This window comes from Arvicanthis niloticus, chromosome 13, assembly GCF_011762505.2.
Source record: "Arvicanthis niloticus isolate mArvNil1 chromosome 13, mArvNil1.pat.X, whole genome shotgun sequence".
Lineage (NCBI taxonomy): Eukaryota > Metazoa > Chordata > Mammalia > Rodentia > Muridae > Arvicanthis > Arvicanthis niloticus.
In genome coordinates, this window is record NC_047670.1 from 66327722 (window position 1) to 66343426 (window position 15705).

General features: G+C 38.6%; 1 protein-coding gene and 1 pseudogene across 3 annotated transcripts in view; both read left to right on the plus strand.

Annotated features, from left to right (window-relative positions):
* Positions 1-8296, plus strand: part of Lrrk2 (leucine rich repeat kinase 2) — a 136873-nt gene extending 128577 nt beyond the window's left edge. Inside the window, exons 48-51 of one of the 3 annotated variants that reach the window (XM_034517385.2) lie at positions 2956-3108; positions 4123-4331; positions 6919-6990; positions 7694-8296. In XM_034517385.2, coding sequence (XP_034373276.1) covers positions 2956-3108; positions 4123-4331; positions 6919-6990; positions 7694-7815 — 556 coding nt within the window. In that variant the 3' untranslated portion in view covers positions 7816-8296. Of the gene's footprint in view, positions 1-1092; positions 1164-2955; positions 3109-4122; positions 4336-6918; positions 6991-7693 lie in introns of those variants that run through there. The other 2 variants (XM_076911929.1, XM_076911930.1) reach the window with 2 other exon arrangements.
* Positions 8297-14702: 6406 nt separating this feature from the next.
* Positions 14703-15340, plus strand: LOC117719292 (ras-related protein Rap-1b-like protein pseudogene; annotated as a pseudogene).
* The last annotated feature ends 365 nt before the right edge of the window (positions 15341-15705 follow it).

The window sequence follows — 15705 nt, forward strand, 5'->3', positions numbered from 1 at the left end:
CCATTTTACTGTCAGCCCGATATTGTCCTACTTTTCATCCCAAAGGGATGTTTAGAGGGTTAAATAAGATTAGTGTAAGGATGTTAACATCATGCTTAGTACCTGATGAGCTCTCAGGTACATAAACTGACATGACAGCTACCAGCTCTTGGTCACAAATCTCTCTTGGGGTGGGGGGGGTTGGTATTGCTAGTTGTGTGTCTGTCTGGTTCTTCAGCGTTGAGACTGGGGCTAACCCTGACAGCATTGTCCTTTGTTCTCATAACAATTTGTCTTTCCCAATTGTTTATCAAACCCTTGAACCTCTCTGCTACTACCATGGCCAAGGATGTCTATGGTTGTGGCAATAGTAGGTGGTTTCTATCTAGTTCTCAGCATCTGGCCGAACATTTGTTCTCCAGTCTGTCTTCACACTGGAAACAGAGCCCTTGAGAATGCCAGCCAGAAGTCTTCCAACCCTCCGTATGTGCTGTATTTATCATTTAGTTCAGCTCAACTGTCTGGATTCAAATTTTACTGCTGCCCCTGTGCTTTGACTAAACTGAAATCATCTCCATTCTCAAAGATCACCTCCCTAGCTTATCCCCAGCCTTACCGTATGCTTGCCCTCTGTCTGCACCCCTGCTGAGTTCTTGCTCTGTCTGCTTCAGTCCAAATGCTGCCTCCTGTGTGTCCGGCTCTCCTTCCACCCAGGGAAGTTTGCTGGCTTCCGTTTGTGCTTCCACTGTTCCAGGCCTTTCCTTCACAGTGTTACCCTATTGCTTTTTAATGTGATATCTTAATTCCATTGTTCTCAGTGGATCTCCATGAGCTGTGATCACAAATTGCTAGGTAGCTCAGTCAGTGTCATGCCCAGGCCATGCTACATGCCAATGCTATCTAGGCAACTAAGAGGGCTCCGGCTTCAGTTTCAATGCTGTATTTTTGTATGGTATTAGATGATTCTAAAACATAATCAGCATTAAGATATACTATAGTATATTACAAGTCAGTAGGGATGAGCAGTATTTCTGCTGTATTTACAGACGTGTTTACTAGCATGTGTAAGTACTCAGATAGCCTCCTTCTTTCTGTAATTTTCACTTTTTATAGACGTATACAACCCTTAAATATTCTAGAAGCAGAGACATCCATTTGATACAGAGCATTGGATGGCATCATGGGTATGTATTGGTACCTTGTGTGGATGGTTACTGAAGATCAGCCTAACCCAGGGGTTCATTTTCCTAGAGAGATGGAGAACCACATTACATAAGGCACAGGGGAACAGATGCCTTATTCTAAGAGCATTTACTGCTGTGCTCTCCTCTTCCACACACAGAGGTCAGGGCACTGACCAGGGATAGCATCATCACCAGCACCTTCAGAGTTAGTGCTGCATTCGGTGACTGGAAGACCCATGTTGTACTGAAAGATGTCTGCTTTTAGAGCCTATGAGACTTGTTTTGTGTTTTGATTCTGACACATGTCAGTCACGTGGCCTGGGGTAAATTATTTACCATTAGTAAAATGTTTTTGCATTTCTAGGCCTTGAGATCCATCTTTTTTTTATTTAAATTTATGTGTATTTATTATGCTAGGACAGAGCATGGGGCCCTGTGAATGCTAGTGATAGACTTCTCTATCACTGGGTTATGCCTGTAGGGATGTAATTTTAAGATTAAGAACCCAAGCAAGACAACACACAAAACTGTCTTGTAGTTCTAAAAGCCTGTGTACATGTTCATTCTCATGGAAGTCTTTATACTAGACACAGCAAACACCCCAGCAAAATTGCTGAAAACAATGGCTCTCTGTCAGGAGATGAAAATTTTCATCTTCCTTAAAGAACACAAAAATGGAGCACCCCCCCTGCCTATTATAAGAAATATTGATGGTTTTCCAATTCCCATGACATTTTTATATATTCTTTCCAGGTCAATCCCAAATTTGAAGTTTCTCACTTTTTTCTAGGTGTCCATTCACCTTGCTAGTTCATTCTTTGCTGATCCATCCTTCTGTCCACTCAGTGACCAAATGGCCTAGCACGGCAGAGATACTTAGCTATGTATGACAATGCTGTACTGAACTGGGGGCATATAGGGAAGATGTGGCCTTTGATTTTAGGAAGTTATATTGACAGTCTAGTGTGGGGGACACACTAATAAGTGACACTTTATGTTTAATAGTATGATGAGAGATTGCAGCTATGCAAGTAGAGGGAAGGAAACAGCTGGCCTATTCTCTCCCAGAGATCAGGGAAGAATTCCAGAGAGGTTGACATTTAGGTGAAACCTCAAAAGTGAGCCTGGAGCTTACCATGCAGACAGAGCCTACCGTCTCTAATCTGTTTGTGAGCTATATACAGCACCTATGTCTAAAGTTAGAAGAGCAATATTTGAAAAATTTCTTCTGTTTTCAAAGAGAATAAATAACAGTTGTCTAAATTCTCAAGCTCTGTAAATGTACTCATTTCAATCTATGTGGAAGGTTTGGATTTGTTTGTTTGTTTGTTTGTTTGTTTGTTTTTCATACTTGGTTGACTTACATTTACAAAGCCATGGGCTTCTTTTATGTTTGGAGACATTGCCACTGTAATTTATTTCCACATCTTTTTAATTCTAGGTACAAATAGGTGATTCTCAGCTTTCCCAACACTCGTGACAACAAGGATTCTGTTGAAATGTCTAAAATTTACACACACTATATTTCTTTTATAATCTAAGAGGTAGTATAAAATTCCATACAAAATTAGATAGACTTAAACTGCAAAATCAACCCAGAACTGAACATGAGTTTTACTGTTTATTCTATGGTCATACACAGCTAAAACCAGTTAACCAACAGAAGTTAAGTAGCCAACTCATTCAACATGGTTGAGGGAAAGACATGTTATAATTACAGTATCGCAACTTGTTTAATTTTGAGAATAGTGCTAACTTTCTGAATATTTTTCCTACCTTTCTCCTCTCCTAGGTTTTCTTATGCAGCTTTCAGCGATTCTAACATCATAGCGGTGGCAGTAGACACAGCCCTCTATATTGCCAAGAAAAACAGCCCTGTCGTAGAGGTGTGGGACAAGAAAACGGAAAAGCTCTGTGAATTAATAGACTGTGTGCACTTCTTAAAGTAAATGCATTGGTTACTTTACCTCTAGTTTTATAAGTCATGGTCCACAGAGAAAGAAATTGTGGCTTCTTTTTCTTTATTCCTGTCTTCTAGGGAAATTTAAAAACAATTTTCTTTTTGGAGAAAGTTCTTTGTTAACACGTTCTATATATTTTCTTACACATACATTATCTCTTTATATCCATCTATGTCTATATGTATATTTAATCTTATATCATCTATACTATATCACCTATCTCTATCTATCTATCTATCTATCTATCTATCTATCTATCTATCTATTTGTCTATTTATCTTTCATCTATATCTGAACATAATGACTTGTTTTTCTTTTGTAAGTTTTGGATTTCATAGAGAGCATGGAAACTAATTCCTTTATATTAAAACTGGGAAATTTCATTATATTTATAGTAAATGTTTACAAGTTATAACATTTGTTACAAAAAAAAATTGAATGTCTATCTTGTTCTTGTGAGGATTTCCTAAGTTGAGAGTTTATTGCAATAGTCCATATCATTGAGAAGTTGTGTTTCAAGAAAAGGAATGCGCTTCCTGGCTTTTTGTGTTAAACAATTTTGCTCTGCAGGCTTTAGCTCTACTCAGAGCTTAAAGTCAGGCTTCTGTTGCCCAGGTTTTCCTTCCAGTGCAGAGCCCTGATGCTTGCGTGTTTACTGAATATGCATGTGCAGGCTCAGTTCCTGTCATCAATCCCTAAGCAATACGGTATAAAAGCTATTTATACAGAATTTACATTACATAAATACAATGAGTCATTTTAAAGTTGGAGGGAGGATGCATCAAAGTTTCGTGGAATTGTGCTGTTTTTAAATAAAGAATTATAATTCCTGTGATTTTGGTAACTAAAGCCAGGGAAGGTGTGTTCAGAATTCCGAGACAACTGGCTTGACACCTTCATGGTTTAAGATGTTAGTAAGCTGTACATGCACAGGTAAATGTGTCACGTCGCTCAAGTGCCGATAGACCTGTGAATAAAGACGTTCTTTATGGTTCCAGGGAGGTGATGGTAAAAATAAACAAGGAATCGAAACATAAGCTGTCCTACTCTGGGAGGGTGAAGGCGCTCTGCCTGCAGAAGAACACTGCTCTCTGGATCGGAACTGGAGGAGGCCACATCTTACTCCTGGATCTTTCTACACGGCGTGTTATCCGCACCATTCAGAATTTCTGTGATTCTGTGAGAGCCATGGCCACAGCACAATTAGGCAAGTTTCTTTCCTTTAGAAAAATCCATACTTTTTATGATGACAAAAATATCATTTTTTTTTTAAATCGTGTTTTTTTTTTTTTAATGTGGCCACTATCAGGAGTGTGGGTGAAGGGTCCCTTACATGGAGCACTGATAATCAAAAACAGCTTCATCTCCATAAACGCCCCCTGCTTCCTGGGTGAGGGCTCCAGAAATGCAGCCCTGAGCTGTCTGCACAGCTGGCAGGAGGCTCCACAGTCTGAACACCTTTGCCTGCTGTGCTTTTGCCTGTTCAGAATCTCCACTCCCAGCACTGCTCACTCCCGTTTGTGTTGTTGAGTAGAGCCCTCAAGATTGCTCCAAGTTCTTTTTTTTTTAGTATTATTTGTTTTTATTGCGTATTTTAATTACATTTCAGATGTTATCCCTTTTCCCCATCCCCCCCCGCCCCCCAGGAACCCCCTATCCCATCCCTGCTTCTCCTGCTTCTATGAGGATGTGGCCCCACCCACCCACCCACTCCCACCTCCCCACCCTCGAATTCCCCCACACTGGGGCATCCAACCTTCATGGGACCAAAGATCTCCTCTCCCACCTATGCCCGACAAGGCCTTTAAGAATTTCTGATGTCATTTTAGTGCTTCCAAGGGTCACACGATGAAGCCAACGCAAGGCTAAGGGACCTCTGAGCAGTGTCAGTTAACACTGGAAGGGATACACGATCTTGGTCTCATCAGAGAGGCTGACAGTCTCAGAGGCAACCAATTTAGCTCGTAAGAGCTATTTTCACTCTATCTAAGGACAAAGAGAAAGCACATACTGTGTACATTTCACTTTTCATCAAATAAGTCGAATGGATGTTTATTTTGAGCTTACTGTAAGTTTCACACCCTGGCCAGCTTCCTGCTTGGGTTTTATTCTTTAAATAAATTTACATTCTTAGAGCAATGCACAATGAACTCCCCTGTCCACAGGCTTTGCTAACTTCTAAGTTTTATCCAAGCTTAGTTATTGTTAGTAATTTTTTTCCATTTAAATGTGAATTAATCAGGGCATGGTGTGTGGACTGTTTTTCACAAAGGAGTTTTTCAGTATCTTCTTTTGATGAATAATTTTATTTAGAAAACAGGAATTGCCTCATGTATGCAAACCTAATGATAAAATATTTCAAAAGGGTGTAGCACCCCAAAAGCAGGTTTGTGAAACTTTGACAATTGGGAAGGGAAACACTTGTCCTAAGAGGAATGAATTTAGCACCAAAAGGAGTTTTCCCTACCTGGCATAGACTTTTCATCTCTGGATACCTGAGCTGCACGCATGAGCTAGAATTAGGTGTGTCTGGGATTTTAAACTGTCATATATGTGTTAAATAACCAGGGAGGGAGATATCACAGTGGCTGTATCCACAGCCACTATCTACCAACTGTGTTAAATTCTCACCTTTGGTTGGTCTGCACTTTGGGGGCTAAGTGGTTGGTTATCACTAACCATCGTCAATACAATGAGTTGTGAGTGATCTTAAAGTAAGGTGAGTTACTAGTGTTTCAGATACCTGTCTGTCTCCATGGCTGGGCACTTTTCTTATGAGTTCTGACTCAGGAACTTGGAGTCTTCTTGCAGGGCTCTGTTCTGCCCGAAGTATTTGCACATGCGGCTCTTTCTTTTTCTTAGTCACATTAGTCTGTCTCATTTTGCTTTTTGATGCAGTAGCTCATGTGTTATACCTCAAAGAAGCTGGTGGTGATGAAGTTGAAGTCCTTTAGATTTTTTTTTTTTTTTTTTTGGAGACAGGGTTTCTCTGTGTAATTCTGACTTCTTTAGATTTTTAAGTGCCATCACTGACATAACATTGAGCAGTTTTGATTCCCTCCCTTTAATGACTAGATCTTTATTAGAGCATAAATTCCATGTAGATTAAGAGGGTCTGCATGTTTGCATTCATATCATATTGTTAGACCCTGCCAAAGACCCTGTATATGCCACACTGTAGATGGATAATTGCCAAATAAATTAGCAAATGACTCAAGAGAGACGTGATATTATAGGCTCTCGGTGTATCCATCCACCTTGCTCTCCAGGTGCCTCGTGTTTATGCCTCTGTTTGAGCACTTTCCTGGGCTTCTTCTCTTCTGATGTTCTAACTCTGGGCAGGAATTAAGAGTACGTATCAAAACATTATGTAACAAAGGTTAAAGAGTTGTCTCACATTCTTATAATTAGCCTAGGTTTTCTTTAAAAACTGCTGATCTGTTGAGGAGGGTTTTATATAACTGAAGAGTGTCCCTAAGAGTAGCAGTGTCAAGCTGGGGAGATTCCTCAGCAGTTAAGAGCACCGTCTGTTCTCCCAGAGGTCTTGAGTTCAATTCCTAGCAACCACATGGCTCACAACCATCCGTAATGGGATCTGATACCCTCTTCTGGTGTGTCTGAAGACCACTACAGTGTACTCATATACATAAAATAAATACATCTAAAACAAAGGAAAAGTAGCAGTGGTAACTCAGGTTCGGTATATTTGTGTTTAAGATGTGGCTAGCTGAGCTTTTTAAAGTTGAATTTACTGCATTATTTTAATCATTTTTTAATGTTTTATTTTGGTAAAGGAAGCCTTAAAAATGTCATGCTGGTTTTGGGGTACAAGAGGAAGAGCACAGAGGGTACCCAAGAACAAAAAGGTAACATTCACATCATGCTCTGTGTTGAAAAGCATGCGGTATGCTGGGACAGCACGCTGATGGCTTGTGTAATACATTCTACGCTCAGCAATATCTTCATAAAATCTTATTGCTTGTGTGTGTGTGTGTGTGTGTGTGCGCCTATGTTCACTAGATGTTTGGGTGTATGCATGTTACAGTGCATGTGTGAATGTCAGAGAACAGCGTGAATGAGTTGGCGCTGTTCTTCCACCATGTGGTACCCAGAGTTCAGGCTCAGATCTTCTGACTTTGCAGCAAGTACCTTTAGCTGCTGAGTCATCTCATTGGCTCCCATCAGCAATTTCAATTCACTCTTTAAAATGTAAATAACACAGACATTTTCAAATTTAAATTTTAGCAACTCAATCAAATTTAAATTAAGTGTAATATTTTCACAATTTATTTTCATAGGGTTATCTTTATGATTTCCAATATCAAACAATATTTAAAATTATTCTATTTCTTTCAGCAAATGAACTGCTAGGTTATAAAATGCTCTTCTTGAAATTTTGGAGCTTTTTAAAGTCCAATTAACATTTCCAAGGGGAACTTGTTTTATCGCAATAACTTGGTACATTGTTTAGGCTAAATATATGTGTATATATTTGTTCAGAACATAATAAAAATAAATATAGGTGTTTCATAGTGGATTGTTGAAATATAATTTGTCTTCTTTTTACAGAGATACAATCTTGTTTGTCTATTTGGGACCTCAACCTTCCACACGAAGTGCAAAATTTAGAAAAACACATTGAAGTAAGAACAGAATTAGCTGATAAAATGAGGAAAACATCTGTTGAATAGAAAGACGTGAGACAGTCTCAATGTTATTTTGAATAAAACATCAGACATCCTTGCCAATATATTGAAAAGGACATCAGATAGCCTCGCCACTATATTAGAAAACATACTCTTTAAAATATATTTTTAAATGTTTACATTGAAAAGAATATGCCTATTCTTTACAAAACTCATATGTATATGAAGGAATGTGTATGTTTTACGTTTAACTTAATATATGTAAAATATTTATCAGCAAATATGTTTTAAAGAACTATTTAATTTAGTACTATATTTTCTATACTCCTTAACTAATTTGAAGGGATAAGCAAAAGAAATCTATGAAGCACTTAATTTCAGTATTTATACTAAAATTAATAAAAAAAATCATGTTTGTTTTGCTATGCATTGTGAAGATAAAGTCTATTTTAAATTGTTGATTAAGACACAAATGTTGCTTGGTTATCTATGGACTCTGCAGATTAAAATAAAAATATTTGGGCAACTTCCCATGTAAGAGACTCTTTCATATTTTGTTTTCAAGTGAATTATCATTATAAATGTAAACTGTCATATTTTCACTAATTAAGATTTTTGTTAGGTCAGGAATTACCTTGGGTGCTAATGCAAACTGCAGCTAACAGAATTTCATTTAAAAGACAATTCCATTAAAATTGCTGAGCAAACATAACACAGTTTGTGAGCAAAGGCCTTGTTTCCAAGACCCAATAGGAAACTTAATGAAAACTGCTTAGAAGTAACCAAGATATAAACACAGAGGCCTCATGTCTGAGAATGACAGTCTATTTCTACTCCACCTTTAAATGTGGATGCCCTAAAATTTATATAACTGTGGCGCTCGTGTCTCCATGTGGTACATTTCTTTCCTTTGTTCTTATTTATTTATTTATTTATTTATTTATTTATTTATTTATTATCTATTTATGTGTGTGATAGTGTGTATGTGTGTGTCATACATACAAATGGAAGTCAAGACCACTTGCAAGTCTTGGCTTCTCCTCCCAACACGCAGATGCCAGAGATTGGACTCAAGCTCTCAGTCTCAGCAGCACCTTACTTTGCGGAGCATCTTGTTGGCTCTGGCCCCATGTGCTGTTATGGTTCTTGGTAGTAAGATACACCTCCAGCTACTTGCTTTCTACTTGATTTTGTTCTAATGCATCTCCTTATATTTTCCCTAAATTTGTGGCCCTACATATGTAAATGTATACATGTATATAAATATATTTTATACATGTATATACTTATACATGTATAAATAATACATAATTCTGATAGTAAGATTTTATACATGTATATATTTATATATTTATATACATGTATAAAATCTTACATGTATATAAATATATATTTATATACATGTATAAAATCTTACTATCAGAATTATGTAAGTCTACAATTCCACCAAACCACAGAGACAAACATAGAGCTTATTTATCAGTTTCCTGAATAAGGAATTTTAGTGCAGCAGAGCAAAAATAACCACTCATATAGTCATTAGACTCATTCTGATTAGATGACTTCCTACCTAGAGTATTAGTATATATGGAATGACTTGAGAAGCATTCTCATCTTAGAAAAGACGCTTGTGGAAAGGCCATGGCTGGTACTCATCAGTTCAAGTTAATCCCCCACTGTAAGATAACAAAGAGAACTGGCCAGTCTTTTAGCTATGAATACTTTAAAATACATTCTGTTAAGGTAAATGAAACTCTTAACCTGGAAAGAATTTCCACTTTTCATAGCAACATACTGTACTGGCTGGTTTGACGTGTTGACTTGACTCAACTTAATGTCTTCAGAGAGGAAGGAACCACAGCTGAGGAGATGCCTCTAGGAGATCCAGCTGTATTACAATAAATGAAAAATTTGAAGAGTATTTTTATCTAAGTGTTTGCTTTCTTAGGATTTGGAAAAGTGTTGTTCTCACATTTTAAACTAGTTGGGGATTGGTTTGCATTTTGCTCAGAATTGAAAATTTTTAAGTGGCATTGGTATTCTGAGTTCCTTTAAGGCTTAAGTTTTTTTTTTTTTTTTTTTTTTTTTTTAAAAACTGGATATTTTATTTACATTTCAGATGCCATCCCCTTTCCCCAATTCCCCTCCCTAGATAATATTTTTCAAGGGACCAATGTAGATATCAAAGAAAACTGCTAATCATTATAAAAACATTTTAAAAGATCATTAAACAACTTATCTAATTTTCAGAAAAAATTTTATGTAGAAAATTCGAATTAGAAAAAATGAAAAGAAGTCTCTCTGAATCTAATTTTGGCCAACACTATAATGACTGTGTTTAAACTACTTTATAGCCAAAAGTCTGTGACTGGGGAGATAGGAGTGTTTGCCTTGCAAGCAGGAAGACCTGAGTTCCTTAGGAAACCCAGATCTCACATAAAAAATGCTGAACAGTGTCACATGCTTCTGATGCCAGCACTGCTGTTGGGGAGGCATAGGGGGCTCTGGGTCTCACTCAGTTCTCAGTCTAGCCTACTCAATAAGCTCCAGGCCAAGGAGTGATCCTGCCTCAGATAACAGAATTGTGACTTTACCTGAGGAATGCCACCCAAGGATGGCCTGTGGCCTTTACACACACACACACACACACACACACACACACACACACACACACACACACGTACACACACATACACACATACATACACACATACAAACCTACACATACATACTTATACACACTTATAAACTTATATACACAAACATAAACACACATACACACTTATATACACATACATGCACACACACAAAGCCAGTTAATTTTCATCTAATCTAATCTAATCTAATCTAATCTAATCTAATCTAATCTAATCAATGTTAAACACAAGTAATAAGAAAGATGGTAGGCTTCTCTATGTGCAAAGTGAGCTTACAAATGTTCAGATACTAAAGGAGAGGTGGCACTTCGCTTCTTTATGTACCTATCACTTTGTCAGGGGTGAAGGAGGGTAATGACAGTTCCACAGTGTTGACACTACTAGCCTGAGGTCTTCCAGATTTTTAAGGACTTCAACTCAAGCCAAAGAAATGAAGGATTCGTAGCTTCAGTACTGAAATGAATTTCAGGCATAGATGCTATAATGGTACACTTGGGAGTGTATTAATGATGTTTTAATTCAGGCTTAAGTATGCAGATGAGAAAGGAGCTCTCAGAAGATATATCCAGAAGGCATATCCAGGTTGGGGATTTGTGCTTCCCCAGGGGGAGGAAGGAAGAATAGATGTAACCAAGTGTGAGCACCAACTCCTCAATGGACAGGAAGCAATAACCTGCTTAAACATTCACCATCTCTACCCTTTTAGTGACTTCTCAAGGAAGTTTCCTTTTTCTTCTTTTTTTACTTTTTGACAAGAAAGAGATATGAAACAGCTCAAGAGGTGCTGTGGAAGAAGTTATGATCTGACTAAAACCAGAAGGGATTTTTTAGTCCAGTTCCCTTTCCTGTGAATGGGGTTTCTTGTTAGATTCCTACAAAACTGTAGGAGTTGGGCAGGGATGAGAATAACCTCAAGCAGTTGTTACTTGTGCTGAAAATTCTTTCTCCACCACTAGCAAGGACTTTGATGACCCAGAATGGGGGACATCTTTCCCCGTTATCCTATTTCCAAAATGTTCTCAGTCTTTTTCTTCTGCCCTTCCCATGCATATTGTAAGAGTGAATACAAGAACTAATGATTTGCCTGGAGACAGAAGCAATCCAATAAGATTTTATATTTTCCAACTCAGAAGGAGTGGAAACCTTGCTCTTTTTTGTCTAGCCATTGCATCTGTAACAACATGAGATGTGGGTGCCTTGAAGATCCCATCCTTGGTTCTTCTGTTCTTTCAAGGCATTAAAATTGTGCTCGCTCTTCAGCTTTGAACCACAGGCAGGAGGCCTCAGAGCCAAGGGCTTGCTGTGTGAACCCAGAGTCCTGAGCAGACATGGCAACAAAGGTGAGCTTCCTGGTGTGTTGTTCTCTGTCTTAGATGCCCCACTTTACCCCGACAGACTCTGGATGCCAAAGACTTGCTGTAAAGAGTGAGGAGGAAGAAAGAATATCAGCATCTACACTCTGTGCCTTTGCTTCAGTGATAATCCACTATGCCATGATACTTGAGCCAGAAACCTAAACTCTACACAGTACCCCACATACGTTACTGCAACTGATGGTCACTGAGTCTGTGCACTCTAACACCATAAAACAGTGTAGCCCCCATTTATATATGAAAGTAGAAGAGTGTAATAAATTGGGTGATCCTGGAAAAAGCTATAAAAATCAAAGTTGGCATTCAGGCAGACTCTAGGGATGAACAGAAAACACTCTCCACAATGAGATTGCACACACCCATGTGCACTGCCATTGGAGCATACATCTTTTAAAAATGTATACTGCCAAATACTGACATTTGTGACAATTTCCCATTCCTTGACAACTTGATTCTGGTGTTTGAGAAACAGTTGAGTAAAGATGAAAGATATATTTATATAAAATAAATTATAAGGGTAATGAACTTGCAGAACATGTTAGGAAGAACGGATATTTAAGATACTAAGTTTATCTTCCCTGTTAAAAACATAAAAGGAACCTAGAACTTTATGAAAATGATAAATGATTTTATCTATTTCATGCAATTTTATTGCAAAATATACACTGCAAGTTAATTCAAAGCATTTTCTATTGTTATTTATTAAACATACATGGTAGCAATTCAATACACTAAAGTTACCTTCAGCTTTACTTAAAAATCAAAGTAGAAAGGAAGGAAGGAAGAAGGGAAGGAAGAAAGGAAGGAAGAGAAGGTGGGAGGGAGTTTGGGAGGGAGAAACAGAAACTATGAATTGGAAAGACTTTGGTCTATGTCCTGGAGTGATTATTCAGGGGCTCATCAAACTGGATTAAGTCATGCAAAAAGCTGGTTAAGATTTTTCCTAACTGTATACTGTCAAGAGTAGTGTGTTTGGAAGGAAGAGTACAAACAGAGATGGAAGTATCAAGTGTTGAGACCATATTTTATGCTAATTCCCTATCTGAGTTAAGGTATCTTATAAAGAAAAACATTTACTTGAGGGTGGCTTATAGTTGTGAGGTTTAGTCTATAATTATCTTGGGATGAAGGATGATGGCACACAGGCAGACATGATGCTGGAGAGGAAGTTGAGAGTTCTATATCTTGGTCTGCAGGCAGGAGGAGGAGGCTGCTACACTGAGAGTAGATTGAGCATCTGAGACCTTAAGCCCACCCTCCAGTGATGCACTTACTCCAACAAAGCTATACCTAGTCCAACAAGGCCATACCTCCCAATAGTGCCACACTTTATGGACCTATTGGAGTTATTTTTATTCAAACCACCACATTCCACTCCCTGGCCCCCATAGGCATATAGCGACATCATAGTGCACAATGCAGTTACTCCAACTTCAAAAGTCCCCACAGTCTTTCACACAGTTATTGCCATTGTTTAGAAGTGTAAAGTTCAAAGTCTTTTTTGAGACTCATGGAATCTCGTAACTGTAATAGCCTGTAAAATCAAAATAAAAAAGCAGATCACTTATGCCCAACATACAATCATACAAGATATCCATTACCATTTTAAAGGGGTAGAAAGGAGGTGAGGAAATACTGGACCAAAGAAAGACTGAATACTGTCTAGTAAAACTTCAAACTCTGCAACTTCATGTCTGATGCCAAAGCTCTCTTCAGATTTCTAAACTCTTTCAGCTATATCGACTTCAACACAGTCTTTTCCCTTGGGCTGGCTCCACTTTCTAACTGAAGCTCTCCTTGGTGGGGATCCTATGGCTCTTTCATCTCCAACATTTTGGGGTCTCCAAGGTCATCCAGGCTTTATCTTTACAGCTTCACACAGTGTCCTTTCTAGGTCTCCATACAGGGATACCCCTGACACATCTCTGGTATCGTTGGCTTTCCTTAGTTGCTGAGGGAGATTCCATAAGCCCTTTCTTCTGTCCTTGATTCTAAAGTCAAGACCACATGCTGAAGCTGCCAAGTTCTGTTGCTTGCTGGGGCTAGACAATGCTTCCCTCATTCAATGACACCATTGCCAGCTTTCTAGTTTCCATGGTTTCCTTCATGGCTTAAGCTTGTCAGTTCTGGAACTTGTTCTGTAGATCAGTCTGGCTTTGAACTCTGAAATCCACTTGCCTCTGCTTTCTGAGTGCTTGGATTAAAGGCAAATGCCACCAGCCAAACTCTTGGTTTTGATTTAATTCCTCTTCACAAGTTGAAAGCTTAGCTGAGCAGGGTCTTGCCATGAGGTCACCACTCCCTTTATTCCATTTAACATCAAGATATTTAACCTCTTTATCTTCTTGAACACAGGGCTTGGCTCCATTCTACTTCCTGACACCTCTTTCATCCTTGAACTGTACATTTTGTAGCTTTTTGTTTTTGTTTTTTTTTATAAGCTTTCTCCTTTTCATTTTAGAGCTTCATAAGAGGGAACACTAACCACTGTACAACAAAGTCAATACTAGGCTGCTCTGAAATTTTCTCTGCCAATGCAACTCATGCAAATCTCTTCAATTTAGATTCTGGCAAACTCTTCAAACAAGGACAAACAGCAACCACATTCTTCACCAAAATATACAGGAACTATCTGTAGACTACATACTAACATTTTTTCTTTTGTAAAACCACTTGGTTTTAATGGTTCAAACCATCCAAAGCACCACTGTCTTCCATGTCCCCTTCCCCCAGTATGGCCCACTAAGTCATGCTTAAAGCATTCCATCACTTTTCTAACCTAGAATCCCAAATTCCTCCAAGCAAAATCATGGGCCAGGAGTCAGGTATGAGAATCAGCCTCATTTTTACTGGTGATGGCTGTGGTGGTAATGGCAGAGGCGGTGGCGGTGGCGGTGGCTGTGGCAGCAGCAGCAGCAAAGACTGATCAAGGCATTGGGAGCAGTAACCAGAAGGGGAGAGAACACAGGTCAAGGATGATGGTGGGACCCAGTGACAGCCTGAGAGGTACTAAATGCAACAAGTTTGCATCATGCATGAATGTAAGTTAGTCATTTTTGGCTTAGCAAGTGTTGGGGAGTTGGCTCTGACTGTACAGTTTGTTCAAGGAATTTCTGTTGAGAAATATGATTGTATGATAGGAGGTTCTTGTAGAGAGCAGGCTGAAGTAGATGTGCAACAGTGAGTGTATGCTTGAAATCTTGGAAACTGCAGGAACAGAACAATGTACAACAATGGGAGATTTGTACAAGGCTTTGCTTTGGTTCAGTCCATCACAGCACAGTACATATTTAAAGACTTACATGATCTGAGAGAACAGATTCTTTGGGCTAAAGATACCATTGAAGTTCCAATGACTTTGGCTGAAAATAAATGTAACTTGGAAGCTGAAAGAGTTGTAGGAATGGAACAAGGTCAAAACCTAGTAAGGCATGGAATGGTTGTGCATTCTTAGAATCCTCTGCAAAATCCAAAATAAATGTTAGGGAAATCTTTTATGACCTAGTGCAGTAGATTAACAGAGAAAGCAGAAAAATCTAGTGCCTAGATAGGCACAGAAAAAAAAAAATCATTATGTCAGTATGTCAGCTGCTTTAATGAGCTGAATGTATTGTAGCCCTGAGCTATGTCTGAAGATGCATTGCCCAATTCAACAGTGCCAGCATTGCAATGTTGTTAGATCTACCAATATCTTAGGTGGACTCTCCTGTGGTGGTACCCTGTAAAAGGGAGGTGTAAGATAGTCTATCAGTTTGCACATTCTAATCCCTTTCCAGTATCACTAGAGCTTTTGACTTATATAATAGTTCTAGAGTATGCAGCTTGCAAAAACAGAGGCTACATCCAGTATTACTGCTAAGAGACATTCTTCACATACCCACGTTGTACATGTATGAAAGTGGTGT